We start from the raw sequence: 24,350 nt of genomic DNA, 5'->3' as shown, positions 1-24,350 counted from the left end.
ATGTAGCATCATAGTTCAATGCAGAATTGCTACCTACCTGACAGAAAAACATAGAACAGGCATTGGAGTACCAGGTTATAGTCTTTGCAAGTGCAGTGGTAGTGAAAGTGAAATAAAGCAACAGCAGAAACAGGGATGCTGAGATGGCTAAGAGAAGAAATTGCCAGGTCCAGTACCCCAGTAGATGCAAGGGCACCGGACCTCCCCACACCCAAGTCCAGCTAGTAACATTGGAATGTATTACCAGAAGGCAAAAATGCCTGTGTCCAGCAGCACTGATCAACACAGAAAACACACAGCACTCAAGTACAAATGGTATGCGTGGCTGAATCCTCTTCCTCTTCTCCAGCCGATCAGTTTGTAAGTCTGCTAATACAGTATATTCATTAACACGTACACACAAACATCATGAAATCATTCAGTACCTGGCCTTAAAGAGTCTGTCCAGTAACCAGCTGCTGGATTTCCTAGCATCAGGGCGTATGAACAGAGAATCTCCCTGCTAGCTGATCTAGGTATGTGGCCTTCCAATAGGTATTTCTCAGGCAGCCACCCCATTTTCCCCAGTAAACTGGCTTAGCCCTACCTCCAGTAAGCATCCGTACCTGCTGACCCGTACCTGCTGACCCGTACCTGGTCCTGGGCTCCAAAGCCCATTCTCCTACTTGCTGTCTAGTCTGGCTCCTTTGCTAGGGATCACACGTGCTTGCATTCCACCTAGCCCTGGCCCCTCCTTGCATGTGCTGAAGTCTTTCCATTTGCTGGAACCACTGGCTGCTCTGATCTGTGTCCTAACACCAGTTGCTGGCACTTAAGACCTCCAGAGACACACAGCATAGACAGTCTGCTCACTCTGGGGGAAAAAAACATACATAACATATGGGTTAAGTAAGACAGCACAGACTGCATAGATAATTCTTACTGATCAGCAACATTTTAAAACATTACCACTTCCTTCACTTTTATTTTTCCTTCAATGTTCCCATGGGGTTTTTTTCTCCTCATCCACTTTGACTCCTCACTCTCCTTTGGTGCTTCTTTTAATATACCCATATTAGAAACTCATATCTCACACATTCCCAGAATTCCCTAAAAAGGATTTCATGGTAGGCTTTTTCACATCCCTAACTGCTCTTCCCCCCATGTGCCGCCCTAACGCAAATGGCCGTACAGACAGGGATACCTCTCAGTCTGTAGGCACCCCGGGAGCCCCTCTACCTCGCTCTGAGTGGAAGCCAGGCCCAGACAAGGAACCAGGCCCAGGGACTGACTCCAGCCCTCATAAAGCACCGTGCGCCTGACCGGACGGCACAAAGCGCTCTGTGGGATTGGCGTCCCCCCGCAGTGGGCGGGCCGGCACCGCGCATGCTCGCTGAGGGCGGCGACAGCGCCCCACAGATAGCCTCGGCGTGGTTTAAATTTGGCGCCTCGCTCGCTGATTGGTCGGAGCCCGCGGCCAACACATTCAGAGCAAGCGCGCTGGTATCACACAAGCGACCAGTCAGCAAAAAGCTTCTTCCGGCAAACGCACCAATAGCTAGGGGCGCTGGCGCTGTCCAATGAGCTGGACCCTACTTGGCGGGAGGTTATAAAAATCCCGAGCGCGGCACCTCCTGTCGCATCGGTTCAGCAGCGGAGTGAGACGCCATGTCCGGCCGTGGCAAGAGCGGCGGTAAGGCCCGTGCTAAGGCCAAGTCTCGCTCGTCCCGGGCTGGGCTGCAGTTCCCGGTAGGGCGCGTTCACCGACTGCTGCGGCGCGGGCACTACGCGGAGCGGGTGGGAGCTGGTGCGCCCGTCTATCTGGCGGCCGTGCTCGAGTACCTGACCGCTGAGATCCTGGAGCTCGCGGGCAACGCGGCACGCGACAACAAGAAGACGCGCATCATCCCCCGTCACCTGCAACTAGCGGTGCGCAACGACGAGGAGCTCAACAAGCTGTTGGGCGGCGTTACTATCGCTCAGGGCGGCGTCCTGCCCAACATTCAGGCCGTTCTGCTGCCCAAGAAGACCAGCAAGAGGGGCAGTGGGCAGCAGTCGCAGGAGTACTAGGCCGGCCGGCCCTCCCGGCCCAACTCAAAGGCCCTTTTCAGGGCCACCCCATTGCTCACCGGGAGAGCTGTGATCCGCGGAGGAGGGAGGGGGACGAGAGGCGCGGCCGGCCGTGGCTGCGGGGAGCCGGGGGTGGGGGGGAGAGAAGCGGCCCGGGACCAGTCAAAAACTGAGCGTGAGAGCTGCTCCATAAGGACCCGTTATTTTAACTCTTACCCACCTCTGGTACATTCAGTGGACGTTGCCTAGAAAATAAAACTATAAAACTGCTTTATTTACGAAACAGCACCCCAACACGGTGCCGTTACAGTGTTTCTGTAAGGCACTGTAACAATCAAACCCTGCTCAGAGGATGCTGACCTAGTAGCAAGTGCAGGAAGCCACAGTATCTGGAATCTGGGCTTCTGCTTCAGCTCCCCCTTCGCCGGCAAGTCTAGCTAACTGGCTCTCATGACTTGTGGACAAACATACAAGGGAAATCAAAATGGCTGGCCACCCCCTCATTTAATACTAGCCCATCCAGCTAGTATAGCTAATATATATATATATAGATATATATATATATAGATAGATAGATATAGATATATATACATATATATATATATATAGATATATCTAGATATATATATATAGTATCAATCTAATACTAGCCAATTGACTAGTGTATCACGGGCATCTACCTGATAACTCAATTTACCTTCACTAAGGCCAAGGGTGGATGTAGTATCTCTGCTACTTTACTATAAGGAACACGGTATCAGGAACCTAACGGGAGCCTTCGGTGATCCAGTGAGTGAAAAGGCCCAAATAATGCCTCCCAAAAGCACTCAGCACAGTACAGCATTTTAGTACCAGCACAGTTGTGTATCCAATTATAACCCAATGGTCACTTTGCTCCTAAATGGAACTGAACACTTAAAGGCTTTTATTTTAAATTTTTTCTTTTAGCTCTCTAGCTACAGAAGTTGTTGACAATACTTCATGGAGATGCTTAACAATTTAGAGAAATGTGTAGAGGGGTGAAAACTCTGAAGAGCAGAAACTACTCAAATTAACTTCATATTTCAGGTTTTTTGCACCCGAACATCAGGTAAGACTGGTGTGAATGTTGAAATAAATCCCTCCAGAGGATCATTATGTAGCTGCATAGAGTTGTAGCACTCCTCTTGGCCACACCCCAGGTTCAGCGGGCATCATTGAGCTGCCTTGCCACGCTAAGGATATGCTTTGCTCCCTTGCTCAGAAGTAAACTAGCTAGTTCAACACCCAGGTTCTCTGCAGCTTCCTGGGCCTGACCAGGAACGTTCTTGGCTGTGATGCCAACATGCTGCACATCATCATTCGGTCCATCTTCATTCTGCAAATATAAACACCTCAAAGTAAGGCAGCAGGAAAACAGTAGGCAAGGAATTAAGACACCCATGAAACAGGGTAAAATCTAGTCTGAAGAGCCTCAAGAACAGTGTGCTGTTACAGGTTACAAGAAACCAGACCAAATATGGTCTATTTCTAAAGGCCCAGTTTTTGTCATTTTGCTTCAGGTTTGAATTTTGAAGCCACATGATTCACGTACCTGATGGGGATAACTAACACCAGTCTGCATGGTCTCCTTCAAGCTGTCAGATCCATCCAAGCTGTAGACTGCTCCTGTCAAATACAACTTGGAAAAATATATAGAATGGATTATTACCACATTAACAAACAAACAGGCAGCCAACTACCCCCTCTTTAAAAAAACCCACCCAATATACAAAGCTAAGTCTGTCGTCTTGGGAAGGGCTTTTGTCATTCAGTGGGATCAGCATGAATAGCAGTACAATACAAGTATAAAGAAAAGTAATCCCTGTTAGGGAAGATGTGACTTGTCAAGGAAAAGGCTGAAGTTTTTTTCTAGTTTCCCACCTCCTTAATCACACCCCACTGTATAAAAACAGGTTTGGTACGGTCAAAAGCAATACTTTCAGACCTCAGGACAGTAGGAAATAAGCCGAGGGGTGGAGGGGGGAGTCTGGTATATATTATAAGGGAATTTTCTGAAAGACAGCTTCAGTAGCCTGACCCATTGTTGTACTCCTGCTTTGGACACAAACACAGAAGGGTCAAGTCAGAAGACTGTCTAACTGGCTATACAGTATAACAGTATATATAGTATAATAGGTATCTACCTGCTGAAATTAGCTTCAGGAAAAGATATGGAAACATGCACACACTTGGAATAGCTTTTCAGAAATAATCAATGAAGAATACAATGTACTCCTCACCTGGCCATCCTTCAGCAGGGTGTTGACAGCAACAGGGACGCTACATCCACCCTCCTAAAACACAAAGCAGCTGACACTGAGGCTCCTACTCAACACATTCAAAGCAGAGGCCTCTGAAAAGTTTAGGCTGCACACAACCCTGCCCATCACTCTTCTGGCCCTTTTCGATTCAGAAGTACTCTGCAGTTTTAGAGAAGTGTAACAGATTTCCCATCTTATGGCATCAAGTCAACTAGCAGAGCAGTATTTACTGCTGCAGGCAGAGGAAGGGTGCCAGACCTACCAAATGCTTCATAAAGGCTCTCTCAGCAATGCAGCACAACACAGTGTCTGCATCATGTAGGGCAGATACCATATTCAGTATCTCTTGGTCTTTGGCACGAACTTCCACTGCTAAGGCACCCTAGAAGAAGAAAGACACAACAAAATATAATTCTTCAACTACATACATCAGCATTGATCATGAAACAAAACTCAGAGGCTCAGACCCTTTTCAATAAGGGAAAAAGAATGTTCACGGAAATTAATTACAATACACTCTGCTGGGTGCAGGGTCGTCTGACAATAGCTGCTATAAACAGAGGATCAGGACTTATTCAGGCAAGTGTTAAAAGATCATGCTGCCACCTCAAACCATTCTAGAACTCTGCAGGTACTTGACAAGTGCATGATCAAAATCACTTTTTCAGACTGAACGTGCAGATTTGTCACTTGCAATCACTAACAGATCACCAGCTGTAGTTTAGCAAGTTTGATACTAGCTGCATAAGCTCAGCCACACAGCCAGCATGGACTAGAACAGTCCACCCACCCAAAAACAGGAGCACTAAGAATGTGCTCCAAGGCGGGTGTTTCAGCTCCACCTTGCAGGAGTCAGGACACCATGCACAAAGGAGGGAGCATCACAGACCAAAGACACTGCAGTGGCTTTGCACAGTTATCCTGGTGCAGGGTCATACTGACCCTGCCAGAACCTGCCCCATATCTGCCATGTTGCCCCGCTGTAGCTATGCATGGATTTACCTTTCCCATTTACTGTTTTTTCTATTACTGATAGGAACCAGCCCCTAACACACTGGGTAGAAGAGCAGACTTCCAGTCTCCTATCAAGTTGTGCCTCAAACAGTTTAACAGCCAAGAAAAGAGATCAAAGTACTTTTCTGATAACCAAGACATGAGAAGTCTTCATCACAGTTAACTACTCATATCATATTGCTGCTGGCTTTCAGTGCCCTTTAAGAAACAAAAGTTGTAAAGTACCTGTCCAACAGCATACAGACAATCTTCAGGGCCTAGGAGCTGGAAGAAAGTAAAATCAAGAGTTAATTCAAGTTGCACTATTCACAATATAGAAAACAAAAGCCAGATAGCCAGAATCCTGTCTCTAATATGAACTGATTTCATGTCAGACCAAAGAAATATCACCTCTCCCTTCCCATGCCTCAGTGTTTCCACCACAAAAGTGAGATAATGCACTTTCCATCAACTGAAGTGGAACACTTTGTGAATTAGCTAATCACTAAAATCTCAGCCTTGCACACTGCTGCATTGCTAGACACAAGTGCTGTGAAGTGCTATGAGACAACCAGATTACAAACTGTTACTGAACCATGCAAAGTTGAACATGAAAACTTTCTGCATGAAGAAAAAGCAACCAACCAAAAAACCCAACCACTCCTTCCAGAAGTGCCTCAAATCAAAGCTAACGTGGCAATGGAGTCAGGAGATTGCATGCCTATCTTGGATAGGACAACCACAAGGTCTGAAAGTCAAACAGTTGGTATTTCATCAGAGAATGGTATTTTCTGCTTTGCTGCACCTCACCTGGCCAATGCGATTTTCCCAGCCCATTCTCTTCAGCCCAGCAGCAGCCAGGATGATGGCACTGAAGTCTTCCTTCTCATCTAGCTTCTTTAAACGAGTATTTAAGTTTCCTCTCTGTAGAAGTGATTAAGCAAGCATAGAAACAGCCAGACAACACTCCTACAACCAGTTGAGTCTTTACAGACTGTACAGAATGCAACAGTCTCCAAATGAGAATGTCAATAACGTCCTGAAAGTGTTAAATATGCACAATTGTTTCTTAAAATAGAATTTTGCCAAGTATTATGGAATATTAATTCAAGCGCTGATTCTACAAAGATACGTACACCACTGAAGTACACTATTAGCACCCAACTCCTTCTGCACTGCAAAGAACTCTGCTCCTAGGATTGAAGTAACAATGCCTTTTCTCAGCAGGTCAGCCACCCTTAACGGAATTAGTGGTCTAAACAGCATCCAGGGTTACTGGAAACCCAGGAACGTTTGGTCACATGCCCGTGACAAACACATGGGAGGCACCATCATGCAGTTTTTCAAACACTGCAAAACATACAATTCATCTGTATGCTGAACCCCCAGCTAGATCAAGGCTGGCTGCTTCTTCACAGCCTCATGAGAAGCAGAGGACAGAATGGCTACAGTGCTACCTCCCCCTCAGCACAGGGTAGTGGAGAACAGCCTTTGAGGAAGGAGTTTGTTCTTTGAAGTCAAGTGGCACAAATCAGCCTGGAATCTAGATTTTACACAAAGTTGCACTTTCCTGTTTGCAGCTTTACCCAGCTCCCACGGCTTTCCAGGAAAGGATACAATATCCCTGAATTCTAAATGAGGGAACTTCTTCTTGAGCTGAGCTGCTCTCCGAAGTGAACTGGTTCCAATCACACTGCAGGGAAAAATATAATCACTGAAATCCAGAACACTCCTAACAGTTACCTCCAGCCACATATATGACAGAGGATTCAAGGAAACAAATGGTAACTTTTTTTTTTTTTAGTTGAAATGAAGATCAAAAAACCAGTCAATGATTTGTATCTCCTCAGAAGAAAGAAAACCACTCTGTGAAGTTTAGCACAAAGCATGTCTGAAGCAACTCCCAAGGAGCCAATTCACAGGATATGCTTCTGATGAGCAGTCCCTAGCCACTGTCAAGGACTGATGAAACCTCATTGAAAGACAATATTTTTCACAGAAAAAAGACTCCACTGCCCCAAAATGAACCAGACAACTAAGTGATGAAGTGACTAAAACAGGGGAACTTCATCAAAGAGAGAAATGCATTAAGCAGAGGACCTTTGAGTATATAACTGGAAACCACAGAAAATTGCAAGTCTGGGCATTTCCTTTCTCAAGACATATGCTGTTCACTTCTTTTCATAGAATCATATTATATGCTGATTTGGAAGGAACCCATCAGGATCACTGAGTTCCAACTCCTAGCCCTGTGCAGCACACCCCAAGAATCGCACGATGTGCCCGAGAGGGTTGTCAAAATACTCCGTGACCTCTGTCAGGCTTGGCGCTGTGACCACTTCCCTGAGGAACCTGTTCCAGTGCTGAACCATTCTCTGGGTGATGGACCTTTTCTCAATATCCAACCTAAACCTCCCCTGATTCAGCTTCATGCAGTTTCCTTGAGTCCTGTCTCTGGTCATGAGACTGAAGAAATCAGTATGTGCCCTTCTGCTTCTTTCTTTTGGTAACCTGAAACCTAAACCAGATGTGATTTTCCTGCTATTCAAATGCACAGAAACACAAGTCTTTGTGTCATGGCTAGTTTATTTCTTTCACTTTAATATATAAAAAAGTATCTTTCTAATAGCTACCTTAATCTGAGTAATTTCACTCATCTGTCTCGGACAAAGGATTCCAATAATCTCGACTGAAAGACAGGTCATTAAAAATAGAGAAACCACAAGAAAGTGATGCCAAAAACAAGGAAGAAATCAGAAGAGGCTGAGTGAGAACTGAAGCACAGTTCAGGTCCATGAAAGCCAAAATGCTGCACCAGACACCCCGTCTGCCTTGTATGCATTCCCTAGCAGTAAGCGGAACACCAAGGAGCAGGAATTCACTCGCGAGATCATGGCAACAAAGGTTCTAACTTGAGAAAGCATTGCCGCTCAAGGGTGACTTGAGAGATGAACCTTACTCCTGTGAGACAGTGTTACTTTTTCTAGCAAGTGGGTCCACGTTAATGTCTGTGGAATGCTCACAAAAGGCAGTGTAAAAACCGCTACAGGATAAAGCAATGAGCTGACTGACTTGCCAATGGAAAATATCAACCAACTGACCCCTTCTATTTTTACACCTGTCTTCCCCTTCTTCTCCCACTCACCTCTTTTCAGGAAGGAGGCTCAGTGTTTTTCCGCAGTTTTTGGGATGAAAGACAACAGCGTCAAGTGGGTTTTCCCTTCTGCAAAATAATACAAGTGCAGAATGCCTGACAGATCATTTAAGGGAAGGCTGGTAAGGTCAACTGTTCTGCTATCATTTCCTGAAAGAACTACCTCTAGCTCCAAAATACTTCATCATCACTGTACAAGCAAGAATTTTCAGCACACCTGCCAGCTATGGAACACTAGGGCAGCCCTAGAGTTCCACTAGAGCTTCCAGTGGTTTGGAGACCAATCACAGGACCTACACGGCCTTTGCTCTCCTTTACCAACACTATAAAATGCAAGACTCTCAAGAGAATCAAGTCTCATGTCCACACTTACTTGCAGATAGCGCCAATCGTAAAGCCAGGAGGAAGAGAAGTTGGCAAGTCCTTCAGGGAGTGAACCACAAGGTCAACCCTAAAAATTAGAGGATAGTAATGAGAGAACAGATGGTGGAGCTCATGTGCGGATCTACCAGAGGCCTTCAGGTCACCTACAGAAAAGTTTGAACCTACTCTGGGAATTAATTGGAGAAGGGAGAAGAATTTCAGGATTCCATAGCTAGGATTACTATACAGTTTTTGTGTTACTCCTTAAAGGGTACTTCACTTTTCTCTGTCTCTCTTTTCCCCTTAGCCAGGGACAAAAGACACTTAAACAATCATTGAATGAGGGGAAGATGCTGGAGATGTTCACACAGAGACACACTGTACCAAAATGCATCAGTATGTGGGTTGGCATCATGAGTCAAACTTTAAGTAACAACAAGCCAAACTACAGGCTACCTGTTTTGTCACACAGGAACCGAGCATAATTGTAAACACTTGAGACTCCAATAGCTGTTCACCAACTTCACTGAAAATGCAGTATGATGTAACTATGTGGCAGAGATGCAGAAGAATACCTCTGTTTTTAAACATACTTTATAACTAAGGCACCACTGAAACCCTCCTCAGAATATTGAAAAGAAAGAGAGATTAAATAACAACAAAACTCCCCCAACACCTCAAACCCATGAAACTAGCACTAGTCTCTCTCTGCTCAGGCATCAGAAGCAAGGTTTTTTGTAGAGACAAGTTGCACAGAACACAGCACAATTTGCCCATGTCAAATTCTCCTGCACATTTAGCTTGCATAAGTTAATAAATTTTAACATTTATAGGATGACAGTAAATCTGTTTTGCAATACATTACCACTAGTAAGAAAAGTATTTTTTAAAAAAATATATTCATAAGTATTAATCATATGAGATCACATCCTCCCTGTGTATTACAGCATGTAATACACAAATAACAGAAGAAAACCTAACTGGGGCAGACCAAGTGACACAACAGCTCCACTTCAAAATACATGGCCTGAGCCCAGGGTAGAGAGAAAAAAAGGGGGGGAAAAATCCTTTTGACTTATCAAAGGATTACTTTTTTTAGCCTGAGAGGACTGAAGGAAAGTAGATCACCTATGCAGCAAGCCAAATATTTCCAAAGAGCACCAAATGCTAAGGAGAAAGACAGAACAGTAAGTCCTTACTCATTTCTTTCAAGTGCATTTTCCAACTCCTTGGTGAAGAGGCTCTTCTCTCCAATCTACACATAAATGGAACAACATAAATCACAAAAGAAGCAACAGCCAATATAACATAAATACAACTAGTTTTTGAATAAAGGAAAATCCTTTACCTTGGAAAGTGCTGTATCCAAGATCTTGTCCCCAGTTGTTGACATGGCCACTGCTCAGAGACAGCACAGGTAAAATGTGAGGCTTGATAAAAGCACTGGGCTTAGGCTGAAAATATCTATGCAAAATGCCACGAGCAGTCACACACTACTGTGTGAACACTGACTCAAGCTCAATACAAGAGCAGCTCACTTCTAGAAGTACATTGCACTTAAGACAAGTGAAATTGAGACTTTCACTGTCCTCAAAAACAGAAGCAAGGTGAAAGAGGGCAGGTCTGGGGAAGAGCTGACCCAGTGGAAACTGCCATGGTCTGTCTCTGGAGTGCCAGTGAACACATGTAAAGCAGTTCTCTTCAGTGCATGGCTGAGCTCCTGTAATTCCTGCTGAAAGCCTTGAGCCCCAGACCAGAAAATGCCCCTAATGCTCAGAAGGGCGCAGCCAAAACAATACAAAGTTTGCAAATGTAGCAACACAACACCATACCCATCGCATACTCGGCACTTAAATCACCAAGGACTTATGAAATCCAGCTATCTCTCCTAGAAGAAACAAGCAGCAGCAGTTGCCCAGCCACACAACTGAACTGAATTCAGATGGCACTCTCAGATAAACTTAGACAGACCTCCTCCTCCTGACTCGTGCACACAAAGATAACCCGCTGGCTCCTGCTCCTTGCCATCTACCCCGGGGCAACATCCAAAAAAAAAACTTACCAATCTCAAAGTGGAGGTCAGGGTATAGCTCACGGAGCATCGTAACGACACTATCGGTCTGAATCCGGGCCAGCTACAAGGAAGCAGAAAACAAAGTCCTAAAGAAAGAGCACATTGTTCATACAGTAGCTAAGGAGGCTTTGCCACTCTCCCACAGCCAGGCATGCATGACCAGTGCATTCTCTCTAAATCAAAAGCATTAGAAATAGGTTTCCTCAAGTTAAATCGCTCATAGGTACAAACTCCTTGAACTGTGTGAACTCCTATCATGACCAGAACGCTTCACTGAAGAACTTATTTTATTGACTACAGTGCCACTACAACATCTCCCCATGTCCAGCATTACTGTGCTGCAACCACTGATGAAACACTGCAATAAATTTATCAAGTTAGGGAGAGTGATTACAACAGAAACCTACAGATCACAATTCTCATGCTTTCACTTGTTGGTTTCACCTATGTGGAACACAACTGCTAAATGATGACTGCTCATCAGCAGGTGGGCAGAAAACGTATACAAAACCATTATTCTGTTGCTCAGCAATGAGAGAACAAGTCATATTGCACACTGGACTGGGGTTGAGGTTAGGGTTAAAGCCTCCCGCTTTCTCTAAGAGTATGAATTTTACCAATACTGCAAGCTTTGGGAGAAGCCAGTAGGATTTCACTGAGCTGGTGGAAAAATCCACAGTTACTGTCAAATATAAGTTACTTATCCTCTGTAAGAACAAAGACCAAGTTAGAGTTTCTACAAACACACACACACACACACACAAAATTAACAGCTTACATCATCATGTACAGCAAGAAACAAATCTCAAAGCAGTAAACTGCATGAAGAACATTCCATTGCACAAGAAAACCAGGAACAAGTAAAATACAATCATTAGCTTATCATGTTTCTGCACATGCAAGCGGCAGCTGACTCAAGCAACTACAGATGAGTTTCAGCTTTTCTGCCACCGAAGGGCTCAAGACCCTTTGGTAATTAACGTCGTTCTCAGGACTGCAGTTCCCTACAAGTACAATGAATGTATGTAGCTGCTTCCCTTTGTAAAGTGCCCCAAAAGCTTCAGGTTATTACATGAGATAGTATACATGCACGGCTATCTCCCTTGTCCTGATGTCTACGTAAAATGCCTTTGTGACAGCACGGAATTCTTCCTAGAACGTGCTACCAAAAGGAACGAGATTATCTCAGCGCAAAGGCCTGAGGGTCACTTATCTCTCTTTGCGAGGCTGCTCCTCCCTACTGTAGCCCGCTGGCAACAGATACCTTCTCTATCTCTGGATACGTCCCTTCCCTGGCCTTTGAGCGGGCTGCAAGCATCAGTTATTGGGGTGTTTTCCCTACAAGGGCTGCGCAGACTCTGCAAGTTGGTCTCAGCCCGATCCGGAAGACCCGCGCTGTCGCCCCCGGCCCCTGCACCACGACGGCGCTAACAGAGCTGACCGTCCCTGGGTTCCGAAGGAAGGGCTTTCCAAACTTCTTCCCGGAATTCCACAGCAGGAGTGGAAACGCGCGAACTCAGGAAGCTGAGGCCGCTCCTCAGCCCCGAGAAGCACTCAGACCCTGCGCCGCCCGCAGGGTGCCCGGGCGGCGGGCACTCCCCGCACCGCAGTCCTGCCGCTGCCTACCTGGCTCCGGCGGGTGCCCACGCGGATCGCTCTGCCATCCACGCCGTTCTCTTCCCGCGACAGCAACGAGTCGGCGCCCGCTCCGTCGGCCCCACCGCCAGACTCCGCTCGCCCCAGGCCCACGGCGGCCGCCCCCGGCTCCGCCATGACCTCCGGCCCTCGGCGCCGCGCAGCCCCGCCCCCCCCCCCCACGTGACCGGCGGCCGCGCCCCTGCTGCCCTACCACGTGAGCGGCCCCGCCCCCACCCACCCAGAGGCCCCGCCCCTCTCCCCGCCCTCCCGGAGCGCCGCCCGGCCGGGCCGGTCAAGTGAGGGCCGCGCTGCGGCACTGCCCGACCACGCTGCTTTATTTGGGGGCCAAGGGGGGAAGCCAAATACAGGGGGCCGAGGACACAACGGGGGACCCCGTACAACACGAGAGGGCGTGTGGACAGGGCCTGGAGTCAGGTACTGCGCTTGGTGTGGATAAGCAGCTCCCGCTGCAGGCCGGCCTCGATCGTTGTAGCGGTCTTTCCCGAGGGCAAGTCCGTGATCAGAGTGAGCTTATTGAAGACGCCGCGACCAAAGTAGTCAGCAACGACTGAGAAGCCATCATTTGAACACTTGAGCTGCCAGACAGAAAGCAGCAGCATCAGCAAAAGCCTTCAGAGCATCTTGCTTCTAGCCTCCTTCCTTTCTCCCTCTGCACTTAGAAGCCTCTGGTTTAGTGGACAGGGCAGCTCTTTGCTCAGTCCACGCAAGGGCTGGGTGTAGCAGAAGAACCTGCTAGATTTTCTGACACTGGCCATTCCAGCTCCTGTTTCAATGCCACTTCTGAGCCATGCACTGAGGTAATGAGCAACTGAATTAAGCAGGAAGGTGAGTGCCTCAACTGCTCTAGTTCCCACGTGTGTTAACATTTTCCAGCTAACGTCCCATTCACACACTCACCACTTAATTAATCCTTGGGGAACACAAGGTAGATGCCACATTTTGGTGCTGTCCCCATTCCAATTCACACTGTTCTTCTCCCTTTCTCCCTAATTAGTTCTATGCAACTTGTTGACCAGCTGTTACACTGACCATTAGGTCTCGAGGGTCAGGTGAGGACAGAGTCTCTTTCACCTTCACAGAGCCAACAATGACTCTTGTGCCCTTTACACAATGCAGTCACCCTAGGGTCTAATGCCTCATTATCCAGTTAACATAACCTTGTTTACAAAGTACTTTCAAGCCTTACCTGTCTCTACCAGCCTCCATTTACAGGTCCATAAATGAATCTGAACTGTATTTATTTCAACTTGATAAGATAGACAATGTTAGCCTACCTGATGCTGAAACTGGTCATGCAGATCTCTCTTCTGCTCCTGGGCTCGGATCATGTCCATCACTTTGCGATTTTCTGGCATGCAAGTAGGACATTCTGAATCACTCTCAGAGTAGCTTTCAAAGCAGTGCTGGTGAAAGGAATGACCGCACAGGAAGTGGACTGAAGGAAGCTCTAATGCACTCGTGCAAATGCTACACTTGGTCTTCTGAAAAATCTTGGGACTGAGTGACAACAAGATGGAGAAGTGTGAGAAAGACAAACTACACTTCACCTTACTACAAGAAAACAGCAGTTCTGTCCTTGAATAGGACTAGACAAGACAGCACACATTCCTGCACCTTGCTTTTAGCTCTTCAATTTCCAGGCGGATCCTCGTAGTTTCTTCTCGGTATTTCTGAATTCTCTGCTCATCCTGCTCTATCTGGCGGCTTTGCTTCTGCAGCTTGTTGACAAGATAATCCTTAATCACAGACAGGGTGGCTGTGGAGTTATGAGCCAGCGTCTGCACAACTGAGAGCAACTGAGATGTTAGTTTAAACACAAGCACAAAAACTGCAGCTATGCTTGTACTGCCAGGGCAGACTGCTTTCCTGGGACAGGCCACTTACAGGCAAAGACAGCTGGAATTCTCATGGAATTGGAAGAGCTCACTTAAAGATTCTCTTTCAATTTGATCTCTTCCAGAAATGGGTGACTGGGAGCACGTCTGGATAACTCAGACCAAAAGGGACAAAGGAAGGATATAGTAGTGGATTGCATTTTAGTTCTCCACCAAGGCTCAACAGGAGTTTCAGCACACCCTGCACTGCCCCACACTGACAGACAGAAATCATGTATGAGACATCTCACTGATACTGCAGATCTTTCTCCCTAACTAAGGAGCTGTGACTGACATTGTTTTTCCCTATGGAGCAGCTTATTAGTTCAAATAGTAGGCTCCAATTTCATTGATTCTTCTAATGTCTGATCTACAGAAAGCACTACAAACAAGTCTGGGTTGGAGTGTTTTGTGGTTTGTTTTGTGGTTTTTGCTTGGGTTGGGGTTCTATGGCAGGGGAGGCTGAGGGTTCAATGTCATATGTCATTACCAAGCAGCGGAGGCATAAGATTCTTGTTCTCTATGTGTTTCAGCACTGCAGCAATATACTCTTTGCAGTTCTCCTCCTTCCGTGCAAAGTAGCTAAGAGCCTGTTCCCAGAGACAAGCCTCTTGGTCGCCATACAACTCGCACACCTCAATCACCTTCTTGTACTGCTCATTCTGCATGTGGTAGTGCATGATCTGTTGGAAACTATGGGAGAAAGACTCATCAGCTGCAACAATCCATCTTGCCCTTTGAGGTTTTACAGGGACCTCAGCTTTTCACCCAGCCATGCAATCCCCAGACTCACACAGAAGCCAAAGACAAGTCTTTTTTCACTCTATGTAACTGCCTTGTTTCAACAGTGAGGTATTTCTGCAGAGCAATCATCTACCATGCCCATCTTGAGATGCTAAAGAGGTCACTAGCATTAATGGTACAGACATTTATGGCTCAGAAATCGCTGCAGTGGGGGCAAGAGGGGAAGGACAAGACTCTAAACACAAGAGTAACACTCACAGTTTGCCCTGCTCATAGAGGTAGAGAACACCATCCTTGAAATTGTGCATCTGACATAAGACCAAGGCCTTATCAAAGACTGTTTTGAACCTTCCGCTCTTCAGGAGTGTGAGGGCTTCATTGTGCAACTTCTCCTTGATCTACAAAGAAGGGGGAGAAATCAAGAAGAGGAACCCAGGCACACCCACATAGACACTATTTTGCACTGTGACCTGACAATTTGGAGCTCTTTCATGCAGGTTAGTTTTGGTACTTGCTCTTTAAACCTTTTAAGCAAACAGGACATGATTTTCTTTGCTCAAACAGCCAACATCCTCACAGATCCAGGCAAGCAAGTAAAGATACTTTTGTGGGCAAGCCATCTGCTCAGAGGCTGTATTGTCTGGAATCCGTCCTTAAATGACATACAAACAAAACAAGTTCAGCCATCCTGAAGGGAATAGTCTCCCACATACAAGGCTGCTTTCCCATTTCTGTGCTATTTGTCCAGCACAGCATATGTATTGCCTCATGTTGTCAATGCCCAGCTGGAAAGGGCATTGCAGGAATGCAAATATGACTCACAGACACCAAATCTTTCCCCTCAAAACAATGCTGGAGAGAGCTCAAACCTGCTCATCTTGTTCATGTGCCCAGTTCTGCAGTCGAAGTTCCAGTAAAGTGTCATAGACACCCTGTGGAGAGTCAGCCTGCACCTCAGTCATGTGCTCCAGGAAAGCTTTCAGTTCTCGGGAATTGTTTGCAAAGACTGGGATGAACTCCTCTGAATTAGCCTGTAAAACAGTCAGAAAAAGACAAGCACCCACATCAGTCTAAGCCACACTAGTGCTTCCTTCCTTCTTTCCATGAGAAATGTTTGTTTCCAGAGTCTCAGACAGGACAGATACAGCACAGTACAGGATGCTGACAACATCAAGGATCAATCCCGAGTAATAACTTTAAGAGGTCCCTTGCCTCTAGGACTACCAGTACATCAGAATGGGGCTTCTCATAGAATCATTGAATAGTTTGGGTGTGAAGGGAACTTTAAAGGTCATCTAGTCCAATACCCCTGCAAAGAGCTGAGACATCTTCCATTTCACCAGGTTGCTCAGGTCCACATCCAACCTGAGTGTTTCCAGGGATGGGGCCATCTACCAATTCTCTGGGCAACCTGTTTCACCAACCTCTTTATAAAAAGTTCCTTCCTACTGTCTAGTCTAAATCTGCTCTCTTTTACTTTAAAATTATTTACCTCTTGTAGCATCACAACAGGCCCTGTAAAAAAGTTTGTCCTCATCTTTCCTATAAATTGAGTACTGAAAGGCTGCAATGAGGTCTCCCTGAAGCCTCTCCTTATCCAGACTGGGCAACCTCAGCTCACTCAGCCTTTCTTCAGAGCAGGTGTGTTCCATCCCTCTGATCATTTTTATAACCCTCCTCTGGACCCACTCCGAAAGGCCCACGTCTCTTCTGCGCTAAGGGTTCCAGAGCTAGACACAGTATTCCAGGTGGGGTCTCATCTGAGGAGAGTTTATTAAGTTATAATTCTCATTATACCTAAAACATCAGGATGGCAACACAAGGTATGCAGAAGCACTCACTGCAAAGTTACTACCGGAGAGCAACAACTCTCAGTCAACACAAACCCTACCTTTTTTCCTTCTAGCATCCCAGGGCCTTCATTACCTCCCGAGGGACGGTAATCAGTGCAAAGGATCTTCAGCAATTCAGTGGTCTCCTTAGGGACATGGTGCATCAGGATTTTACCGTATCGCTTCATGTTACTCTCTGCCTGTTCAAAGGGCAGTTTTCCAATGTAGCGCAAAGCCTCTTGGTAGTTCTGTGAAGACAGACACACAACAATCACAGGACACTGGCCTCTGCTCTCTACTTTGAGCTTAGGACAGAAAGCATTGAAGACATGCTGTGAGTATGCCACAAATACCATTTGCTCTGAATTATCACCTAGTTCACCATTCCTGCTCATTTTCTTCCTCAGGGAGAAAGACTGAATACAGCCTGGGGGAAACATTTACATGAATCCCCAACTAAGCACTCTTCTTACAGTGCTCCTCTTAAAGGGCACTGTAAAAAGCCACATCAGAAAGAAAACAAGATCTTCTGATTTCCCCATCTAGTCTAACACACAAGCCAAAAGCAGAAAGGCAACACACCAACAGCAACAAGTATTGTTGTGGCTGTTCTCATCAGCATGCTATCCTCAGCAAAGAGGTCAGTGAAATTATATTCTCACTAAAGAGGAGGCTAGGGACTTGGTATTCTCCCCAGTAAGAACACATGTGCAGTTATGTCTCCTCACCTTGATGTCCTCTAACTGGATTTTGAGGTACCATTCATGATGCTCATGCTTCTCTGCCAGGTACACGGCATGGGAGTAGTAGCCAGCTTGGCGAAGTACCTTGATAGCCGTTTCCACATCAAAGTGGACCTCACTCTCACTCGTCTCCAAGAACAAAAGCAAAGAGATGGTCCCTCAGAAAAATTCTAACAGTCCAGAAGCAGTAATCATTAATGTCAGAGGAGGAAAACATGAACAGGGACAATCATGCAAGAAATTGTACCTCTCATGCAAGAGAAAAATCACCCATGCAGAAAGGAAGGAGTCTAACCACTTCTCATTTGCTTGCCAGTTGCACTGGCAGAAGCAAGCACATTCCAGACCCAGATGGCAAACCAACCAAACTGAGAAAGTAAGCAAGAGCTTGGAAATAAAGGAGCAAAGACCAGGGTATTGAGTGGTAAATTCATTATTCTCTCTCTTAACAGTCATAGAGGAGGGAATTTACAATTTCACCACAACCACTTTTTAATTATTATGATGACATAAAAATGTAGCATGATTCCATGTCTACCCAATACCTTAATGAACTCTTCCAGTTTGGAGCTGTCTTTGAGTTTGGTATAGCAATTCAGCAGAAGTGTAGTGTGGTCTGCATTGGCCAGGGACTGCAGGTGGAGCATCTGTAGATAAGCAGTAAGGTTGTGGATACGCTGAGCATCCAGGAATTTCCGAATAACATAAGATGGTTCTAGCTTCCCTATAGTTCTGTGAGGGGAAGAGTTACAAGATATTGTATACTCATGAAATCAAAATAAATGGAGAAATTAACAACAGAACACAGAGAAGCCTTAACTTCAGCAGGTACTAACCCTCTTGGGACTACTCAGCTATGCATCAGAAGCAACAACTAGTTATGGTGTAAGACCACCCAACTGCACACACACTGATACAAAGGCCTTGATCGGGACAACCATGATGGCATACAAGGAGTTAATCTTCCCTTAAAGGTGGCAGTGAGAAGACAGATTAGGCTCTGAGCACAACAAACTAGAACAAAAGCTACATTTTCCTTCATTTCAGTCACATAACTCAAAGTCAGCTTTAAATGCTCATGCTCTAAACATAGAGCAGTTTAGTCACAGTTACTGTGACAGTTAAAGCAAGTCAAGGTAAAAAGACGTGCTGACTCTCACTGGATGTCAGGGACTCCGGAGCATCAGCTCCACAATAATTTACCACTTTGTGGCATTTTAAAAATTGAACATTAAGTTTTCAGTAAGCCCCAAAACAAGGCTGCTCTGAGTTCTAGTTTTAAAAAACCCAAGATGTTTTAAAGCTGACATTGAACTGTTTGAGTACTTTCCAAGAAGACTGCCAAACATGGCGAAATTCCATCATCTATCTTGCACAGAGTGATCCCTTCTTTATAATGATGTCACCAGGCGCCACTCCATCCCAGTGGGCCTACATTATTCATGTTAAAATATGATCAAAGGGAAGAACTTTATCCTAAGGTGTACAAAGAGATTTTTCAAGCAACTTGTTCAAAGACTTTTAGTCTCACTGACGTCTTTTTCTGTATGGGTAGAATTTTCACCTCAAGTCATACTTTTTTTTGTTTTGGACTGTTTTAATTCCTGTGCTGAAACAGAAATCAAGGCCTATGATAGTCCTACCTGTACTACAACATCACAGCTCCACAGGACCCCCACCTACCGGATATACTGCTGGATGGCTCCATCATGGTTTCCCTTGTTATAGAGATGATCACCATACTGACGGAAAATCTCTGACAAACCATCGCTGTCCAAGTGGTGGCTCTTGGCCAGGTTAATGGCCATTTCAAATAAGTTCTTTCTGAACAGCATCTGTTAAATACACGGTAAGAGCAGTACGAGAGAAATACCACCCCACAAAACAAGTTCAAACACACGTGGAAAACAAGTTGTTTCTTCATCTTAGTGCATACGTGCACTTGGGCCTTTACATACCCATTATCTTACAACACTGGCTATACCGAAAAGCTATTCGGTCACTTGTTATGTAATTCACTTACCTGAATGGTTCAATTTTTCAGTCTACAGAGCCAGTACAATCTTACAGACATAAGGCAGAGACTAATAAGAAAACAAATTTACATGCCTCGAGTTTGGTTTGTGTATCCTTCTCCTGCAGTACATGGATCTTCCCATCTCTGGTCAGTACATAGAGAGATCCCCACTCTGCCAAGACATCCACTATGTCATCAAAGACTGAGCTGTATGCAATGAATTTGTTGCACAAGTCATAGATATTCAGGACTTGTTTGTCTGAATTCTGTGCCTCGTTCCCAGCAAATTCTGACCTGGAGAGCAGAATAAAGTTTTAGAAAAGAAGAAGAACATAACTTGAAATCTTGATACCTTTTCAAACTAGGGATGTATAGAAAGCAAGACAAACAGAGTTCATTCAGGCAATTAAACTAAGTGGATCCTGAGGGAAACCACCACGTATTTATACACAAATTCCATCATCCTGTTACACTGAGAAATTCATAGGACTGGAAAAAATCCCCCTCATTCAGCACATTTAACTGTGCTACTCTCATAATGGAAATTAATCAATATATGGGTCGGGATGAACCTCAACATCTGACAGAGTGGCAATCTGCCCCCAAGAGCAAAGCTTCACAGGGAAGAAGGAGAAGGAGAAAAAGCATGAAGCTGCATGAGCAAAAAGAACTCATCTGTTTCAAGGAGCCCTACTTTGGGGAAGTCTTTCGGTCCTTGGAGACAATGATGAGGTACCCCCGATACCAGTGAACAATCAGCTTTTGTCCCTCGAAGGCAAAGCAGGGGCCACGTTCGTCTGGTTGGTAAAGGTACACACATTCATTTCCTGCCACAATGAACTGGAGATCCTGGGAGGGGTCACTGAGAGATGAACAGCGCAATCCACAACCATGAGTGTCCAGCTCCAGGTGAGGATAGTCTTTCACTGAAAGCATATAAGACTACAGAGGAAACTCGAGGGTTTGGGGATCACTCTGAACTAGACTCTGAAACCAAGAGAATTTGCAAGTCAGAGTCACATTTTTTCAACTAGCTTCTCACCTGGATGTTCTCTGTGGTCACCACAAATAGATGTGTTGTTTTGCCAGACTGTCGAAAAGCAAGGCCGGTAACGGGGTAACTGCCCTCATGTAGGATCTGGGTCTTACTATGCCGATCTCGAGTGATGTCTCCTTTAGTAAGTACAACACTCCCATCTGCAAAACCTGGTGAAGCAGAGACTAAACTATTACTTATACAACATACCTGAAATTTTATCCAGCATAAGTTAGGGAAGCTCCAGTCAGCAACAACACCATGCTCACTAGCATGGTATAAAGTAATGGAATTGCCACAGGTTCTCATGTCAAGTCAGTCTTTGCCAAATCACTTCCCACTGCTCCAGTTACAGTTCAGAGCTGCCACACAACTGTACATAGGATAGCATTGATCAGCAAGGGTTAACTTGCTTTCCACACACAAACTTCACATGCAGATTAATTTTGTTTGTCTGTTTTTGTTTTACAAATGGCCTTCCCATACTGCAATTATAACTATAATTTCAAGTCCCTTGCTTATTCAAAACATACTACACACTGTAAAAAAGACCAGAGGGAGATTTTTCGAGAGTAAAACACACAGTTTTCATAGCTTGACAACAGCCCCAGTCTTGTAAGTTGTTCCAGGGTTGAAAGCCACTGTACACACAGGGAAAGCTTTTTTGATTTCAGTGTAGGGACCAAGTCAGCTGAGAGCACTTGTAATCTCACAATATTACTGCTCTTATTCTGTCAGAAGAGTCAAGCGAGAAACATTATCAAGGAACGGTCAAATCCAAAAAGGGAAATTTGCTTTTTTTCTTTGAAAAAAGGTTTGTATAACAAGCTTGAAAAAGTATCTCTGTAACATTAGGTATCACAAAACTTGCATTTTTTTCCTGTACCAACAGAAGCTAAATTTAGTACGAAGTTCAATAAATACGTAGCCTTACCAACTGGCAGGGAAAAGAGGACATCAACTAAAAATACATGCTTCTAAGTATCAAAGTTATTAGTTTAAAATATACACTTAGGCTAAATTTACACATTTAGTTCTTGAGCTCTATGGTAGCACAAGACACACAGTATCTCTGTGAGGATAATGTAACGATGGAGTGAGAAAAAAGATCAACAGGATCTTCTATGGTGGTTTTTGTATTATCTATTCATGTTCCTTGCCTCTCAGTAAGGACTGTAATATTTTTCCTAAGCTATTATAGTTCAGCTTTACTTACCGATAGCCATGAAATTAAGATTCTCGTGGACAGTCAGGCAGGATACAACCGTGGGCTTGTTACCTGGTATTGCTGGAAAAATTCGTGTGCAAAGAGGATTACCACCATCTCGTTTCTCCAGGTTCCAGACTTTCACCTACAAACAACGATGATCTGGCATAAGCAAAACATGGGGTATTAGTAGGCCATGACCTGGCATCAAAATGTTATAGAACCCAGAATGAAGAAGCTACTTAGGGTAAGAAAGGGCAACTGAGATGATCACAATAGTCTTTAAGAAAGAACCGTATTACAAATGTGTTTTCCTCTCTTCGTCATTTAACTTACCAAAGGATTTATACCCTCTTCATCCTCACCAATAGATACCAGGATACTGTGCTGCTTCAGCTGGTACAGATGTGTCACCCTTAGCTTGTAAGCTTGGAAACTGCTGAGTTGAAGGGAGCGAGGCAAAAACCAAATCTGACCTTCCATATTTAGATCACAGTTAAGGCACATAAGGGGACCAAAAAAAAAAAAAAAAAAAAAGAAAAAGAAAGCCCCACACCTCCAATCGTACAAGAATCTGAATAATCTGCATGACTTTTGCGGACTCCTGGTAGAGTTACAGCAAATACTTCTGCAGAGCAACCCCGGAGCACCAACACATCCAGCGGCACTTTGGGGTTTTCGTTTAAACAAAGCACAGCCGACAGCGGAAAGCTGCCGCATTCCCAAGGCCGGAGCACCCTCCGGCCCGCGCTAGACAGCGCCCAGGACTCGCCTGCCACGCAGCCTCGGCTCGACCGAGAGCCGCGCAGGCCACAGCACCCGGCCCCGCACAGGATATCTCCGAACACGAGGCTTCCCCGGCCCGAGTCGCAGACTGCGATGCCCGGGGGCAGCGCGAAAGGCTTCGCACCGGCTCCATCCGGCCCCGAGGGCTCCCTCACCGTCTCTCTGTCAAAAAAGACGAACCGGCGCCACTGCAGGTAGGCAGCCATGTTGGGGCCGGCTCCGCGTGCCCGCCCCTCACGTGACCTGAGTCTCCGCCCCTCGGGCGGCGCACGCGCGGACGGGGCAGCTGCCGTGCCAAGACATTTAAATTAGAATTTTGAACATACATACTGGAAAAAAATCCCAGAGCCTGCTAGGAATTTAAAACTCAGAACGGTCACAGCAACCTTAAATGAGTCATTTTACAGTAATATTTTTGCATTATAGTATAGAATATATAATCTTTTTAATTTGCCTCTCTCCAATGGGAAATAAATAATGGTATATACAAAATAATTGTATATACAATTAATAGTGTATATACAAAAAGGCTTGACCTTTAAATGTGGACAAGAACTAATAAAATCTGGATATTTGCTGTGAGCTCAGCAATATGATTAATTATCTGTGTTGTCACAGATTAATCTTCTTGGCTTAACAAAAGCAATACAGTAAATATATTAAAAATAAAGCTATACCTTTGAATACATGTGTAAGTTAGTTTCAATGTAACTCCAGCAAATTAGAACACATTCGGCATTTATGTACTTACGCAGTATTTCATCTCGTCGCAACTGTACATTTTTACTGCTCCAGGGCCCCAGGCGCTGCTCAAAGTGGGACATTGTTTGCAATCTGAAGTACTTAGTTACTGTTATGGTAAATTCCGTATTAACCTTTTGTTAAATTGTTTAACTTAAGCTATCAATTAAGTGCTGTTAGGTTTGCTGGTAAACCTTTATGCATAAACCACTGGTGAAGTCCAGGGCCTAGCTGAGCAGGGGGGTTGACTCTGAACCCTGTGACTCCACTTATCCATTCCTATCCTTACCTCTTTTGGCCCTTCTCCCCCAGCATCCATGTCGATAATTTTGGGTTGATTTTGGTTTTAGATTGGGTGTAGCCTGCTTTTGCTCTGTGTGCTTTAACCATCTAGGCCACAGCAGAGCGAACCTCGCCACTGAACTTTGCCCTGCTTTCACTATTACATTAAACCTGCTTTTGCCAACTCCTTTGCTGGTGATTTTTAAAGCATCTTTAAAAGACTCTTTCCAACCACCAGAACCACAGCAAACACAATGTCTTCTACCTTGCTGGCTGTTTGTGCTGCAGAAGTCAGGATGACTCGATGACATCAAGACATGAGACACAGCCCCAGCAGGATCTGCAGTGCTCCTCTGGCCCCTTGCAGAAATTCTCATTGTCAAAGAAGCAGCTAACTTGGCACTGCAACCAGATGCCATGCAGAGTCTTCTAGTCTCGAGGAGACAAGATCGTGGAGCATTCAGCCCTGGAAAAAACAGCTGCCATGTGGAGGGTCTGTGCAGAAGAAGGATGT

General features: G+C 45.2%; 3 protein-coding genes across 6 annotated transcripts; 1 reads left to right on the top strand and 2 right to left on the bottom strand.

Moving 5' to 3' along the window:
- Positions 1–1,587: 1,587 nt before the first annotated feature.
- LOC118695710 (histone H2A) lies at positions 1,588–2,132 on the top strand. The gene has a single exon (XM_036397451.2). The coding sequence runs from the start codon at positions 1,648–1,650 to the stop codon at positions 2,047–2,049; it is 402 nt and encodes a 133-aa protein (XP_036253344.1). The 5' UTR covers positions 1,588–1,647; the 3' UTR covers positions 2,050–2,132.
- Positions 2,133–2,951: 819 nt separating this feature from the next.
- HMBS (hydroxymethylbilane synthase) lies at positions 2,952–12,689 on the bottom strand. 4 transcript variants are annotated; one of them, XM_054517105.1, is made up of 13 exons: positions 12,542–12,689; positions 10,904–10,976; positions 10,190–10,242; positions 10,041–10,096; positions 8,852–8,929; positions 8,470–8,574; positions 6,942–7,017; positions 6,135–6,248; positions 5,571–5,609; positions 4,594–4,713; positions 4,311–4,364; positions 3,623–3,709; positions 2,952–3,406 (listed from the first exon to the last, which is right to left on the bottom strand). In XM_054517105.1, the coding sequence occupies exons 1-13, from the start codon at positions 12,686–12,688 to the stop codon at positions 3,233–3,235; spliced, it is 1,176 nt and encodes a 391-aa protein (XP_054373080.1). In that variant the 5' UTR covers position 12,689; the 3' UTR covers positions 2,952–3,232. The 4 variants fall into 4 exon arrangements, 3 of the variants coding, with proteins under 3 accessions (XP_054373080.1, XP_054373081.1, XP_036253434.1); XM_054517106.1 differs by having other exon boundaries at positions 10,190–10,239; XM_036397541.1 differs by having other exon boundaries at positions 8,470–8,547; positions 10,190–10,239.
- Positions 12,690–12,870: 181 nt separating this feature from the next.
- Positions 12,871–23,032, bottom strand: VPS11 (VPS11 core subunit of CORVET and HOPS complexes). Its single transcript, XM_036397492.2, has 16 exons — positions 22,866–23,032; positions 22,364–22,512; positions 22,037–22,172; positions 20,827–20,990; positions 20,479–20,726; positions 19,877–20,078; positions 19,451–19,602; positions 18,313–18,499; positions 17,753–17,896; positions 17,084–17,272; positions 16,062–16,223; positions 15,451–15,590; positions 14,939–15,141; positions 14,189–14,360; positions 13,849–14,071; positions 12,871–13,149 (listed from the first exon to the last, which is right to left on the bottom strand). Exons 1-16 carry the CDS (start codon positions 23,017–23,019, stop codon positions 12,985–12,987), a joined length of 2,790 nt encoding a protein of 929 aa, XP_036253385.1. The 5' UTR covers positions 23,020–23,032; the 3' UTR covers positions 12,871–12,984.
- Between the last annotated feature and the right edge of the window lie 1,318 nt (positions 23,033–24,350).

This window comes from Molothrus ater, chromosome 22, assembly GCF_012460135.2.
Source record: "Molothrus ater isolate BHLD 08-10-18 breed brown headed cowbird chromosome 22, BPBGC_Mater_1.1, whole genome shotgun sequence".
NCBI lineage: Eukaryota > Metazoa > Chordata > Aves > Passeriformes > Icteridae > Molothrus > Molothrus ater.
This window is presented reverse-complemented; position numbering and strand designations above follow the sequence as displayed.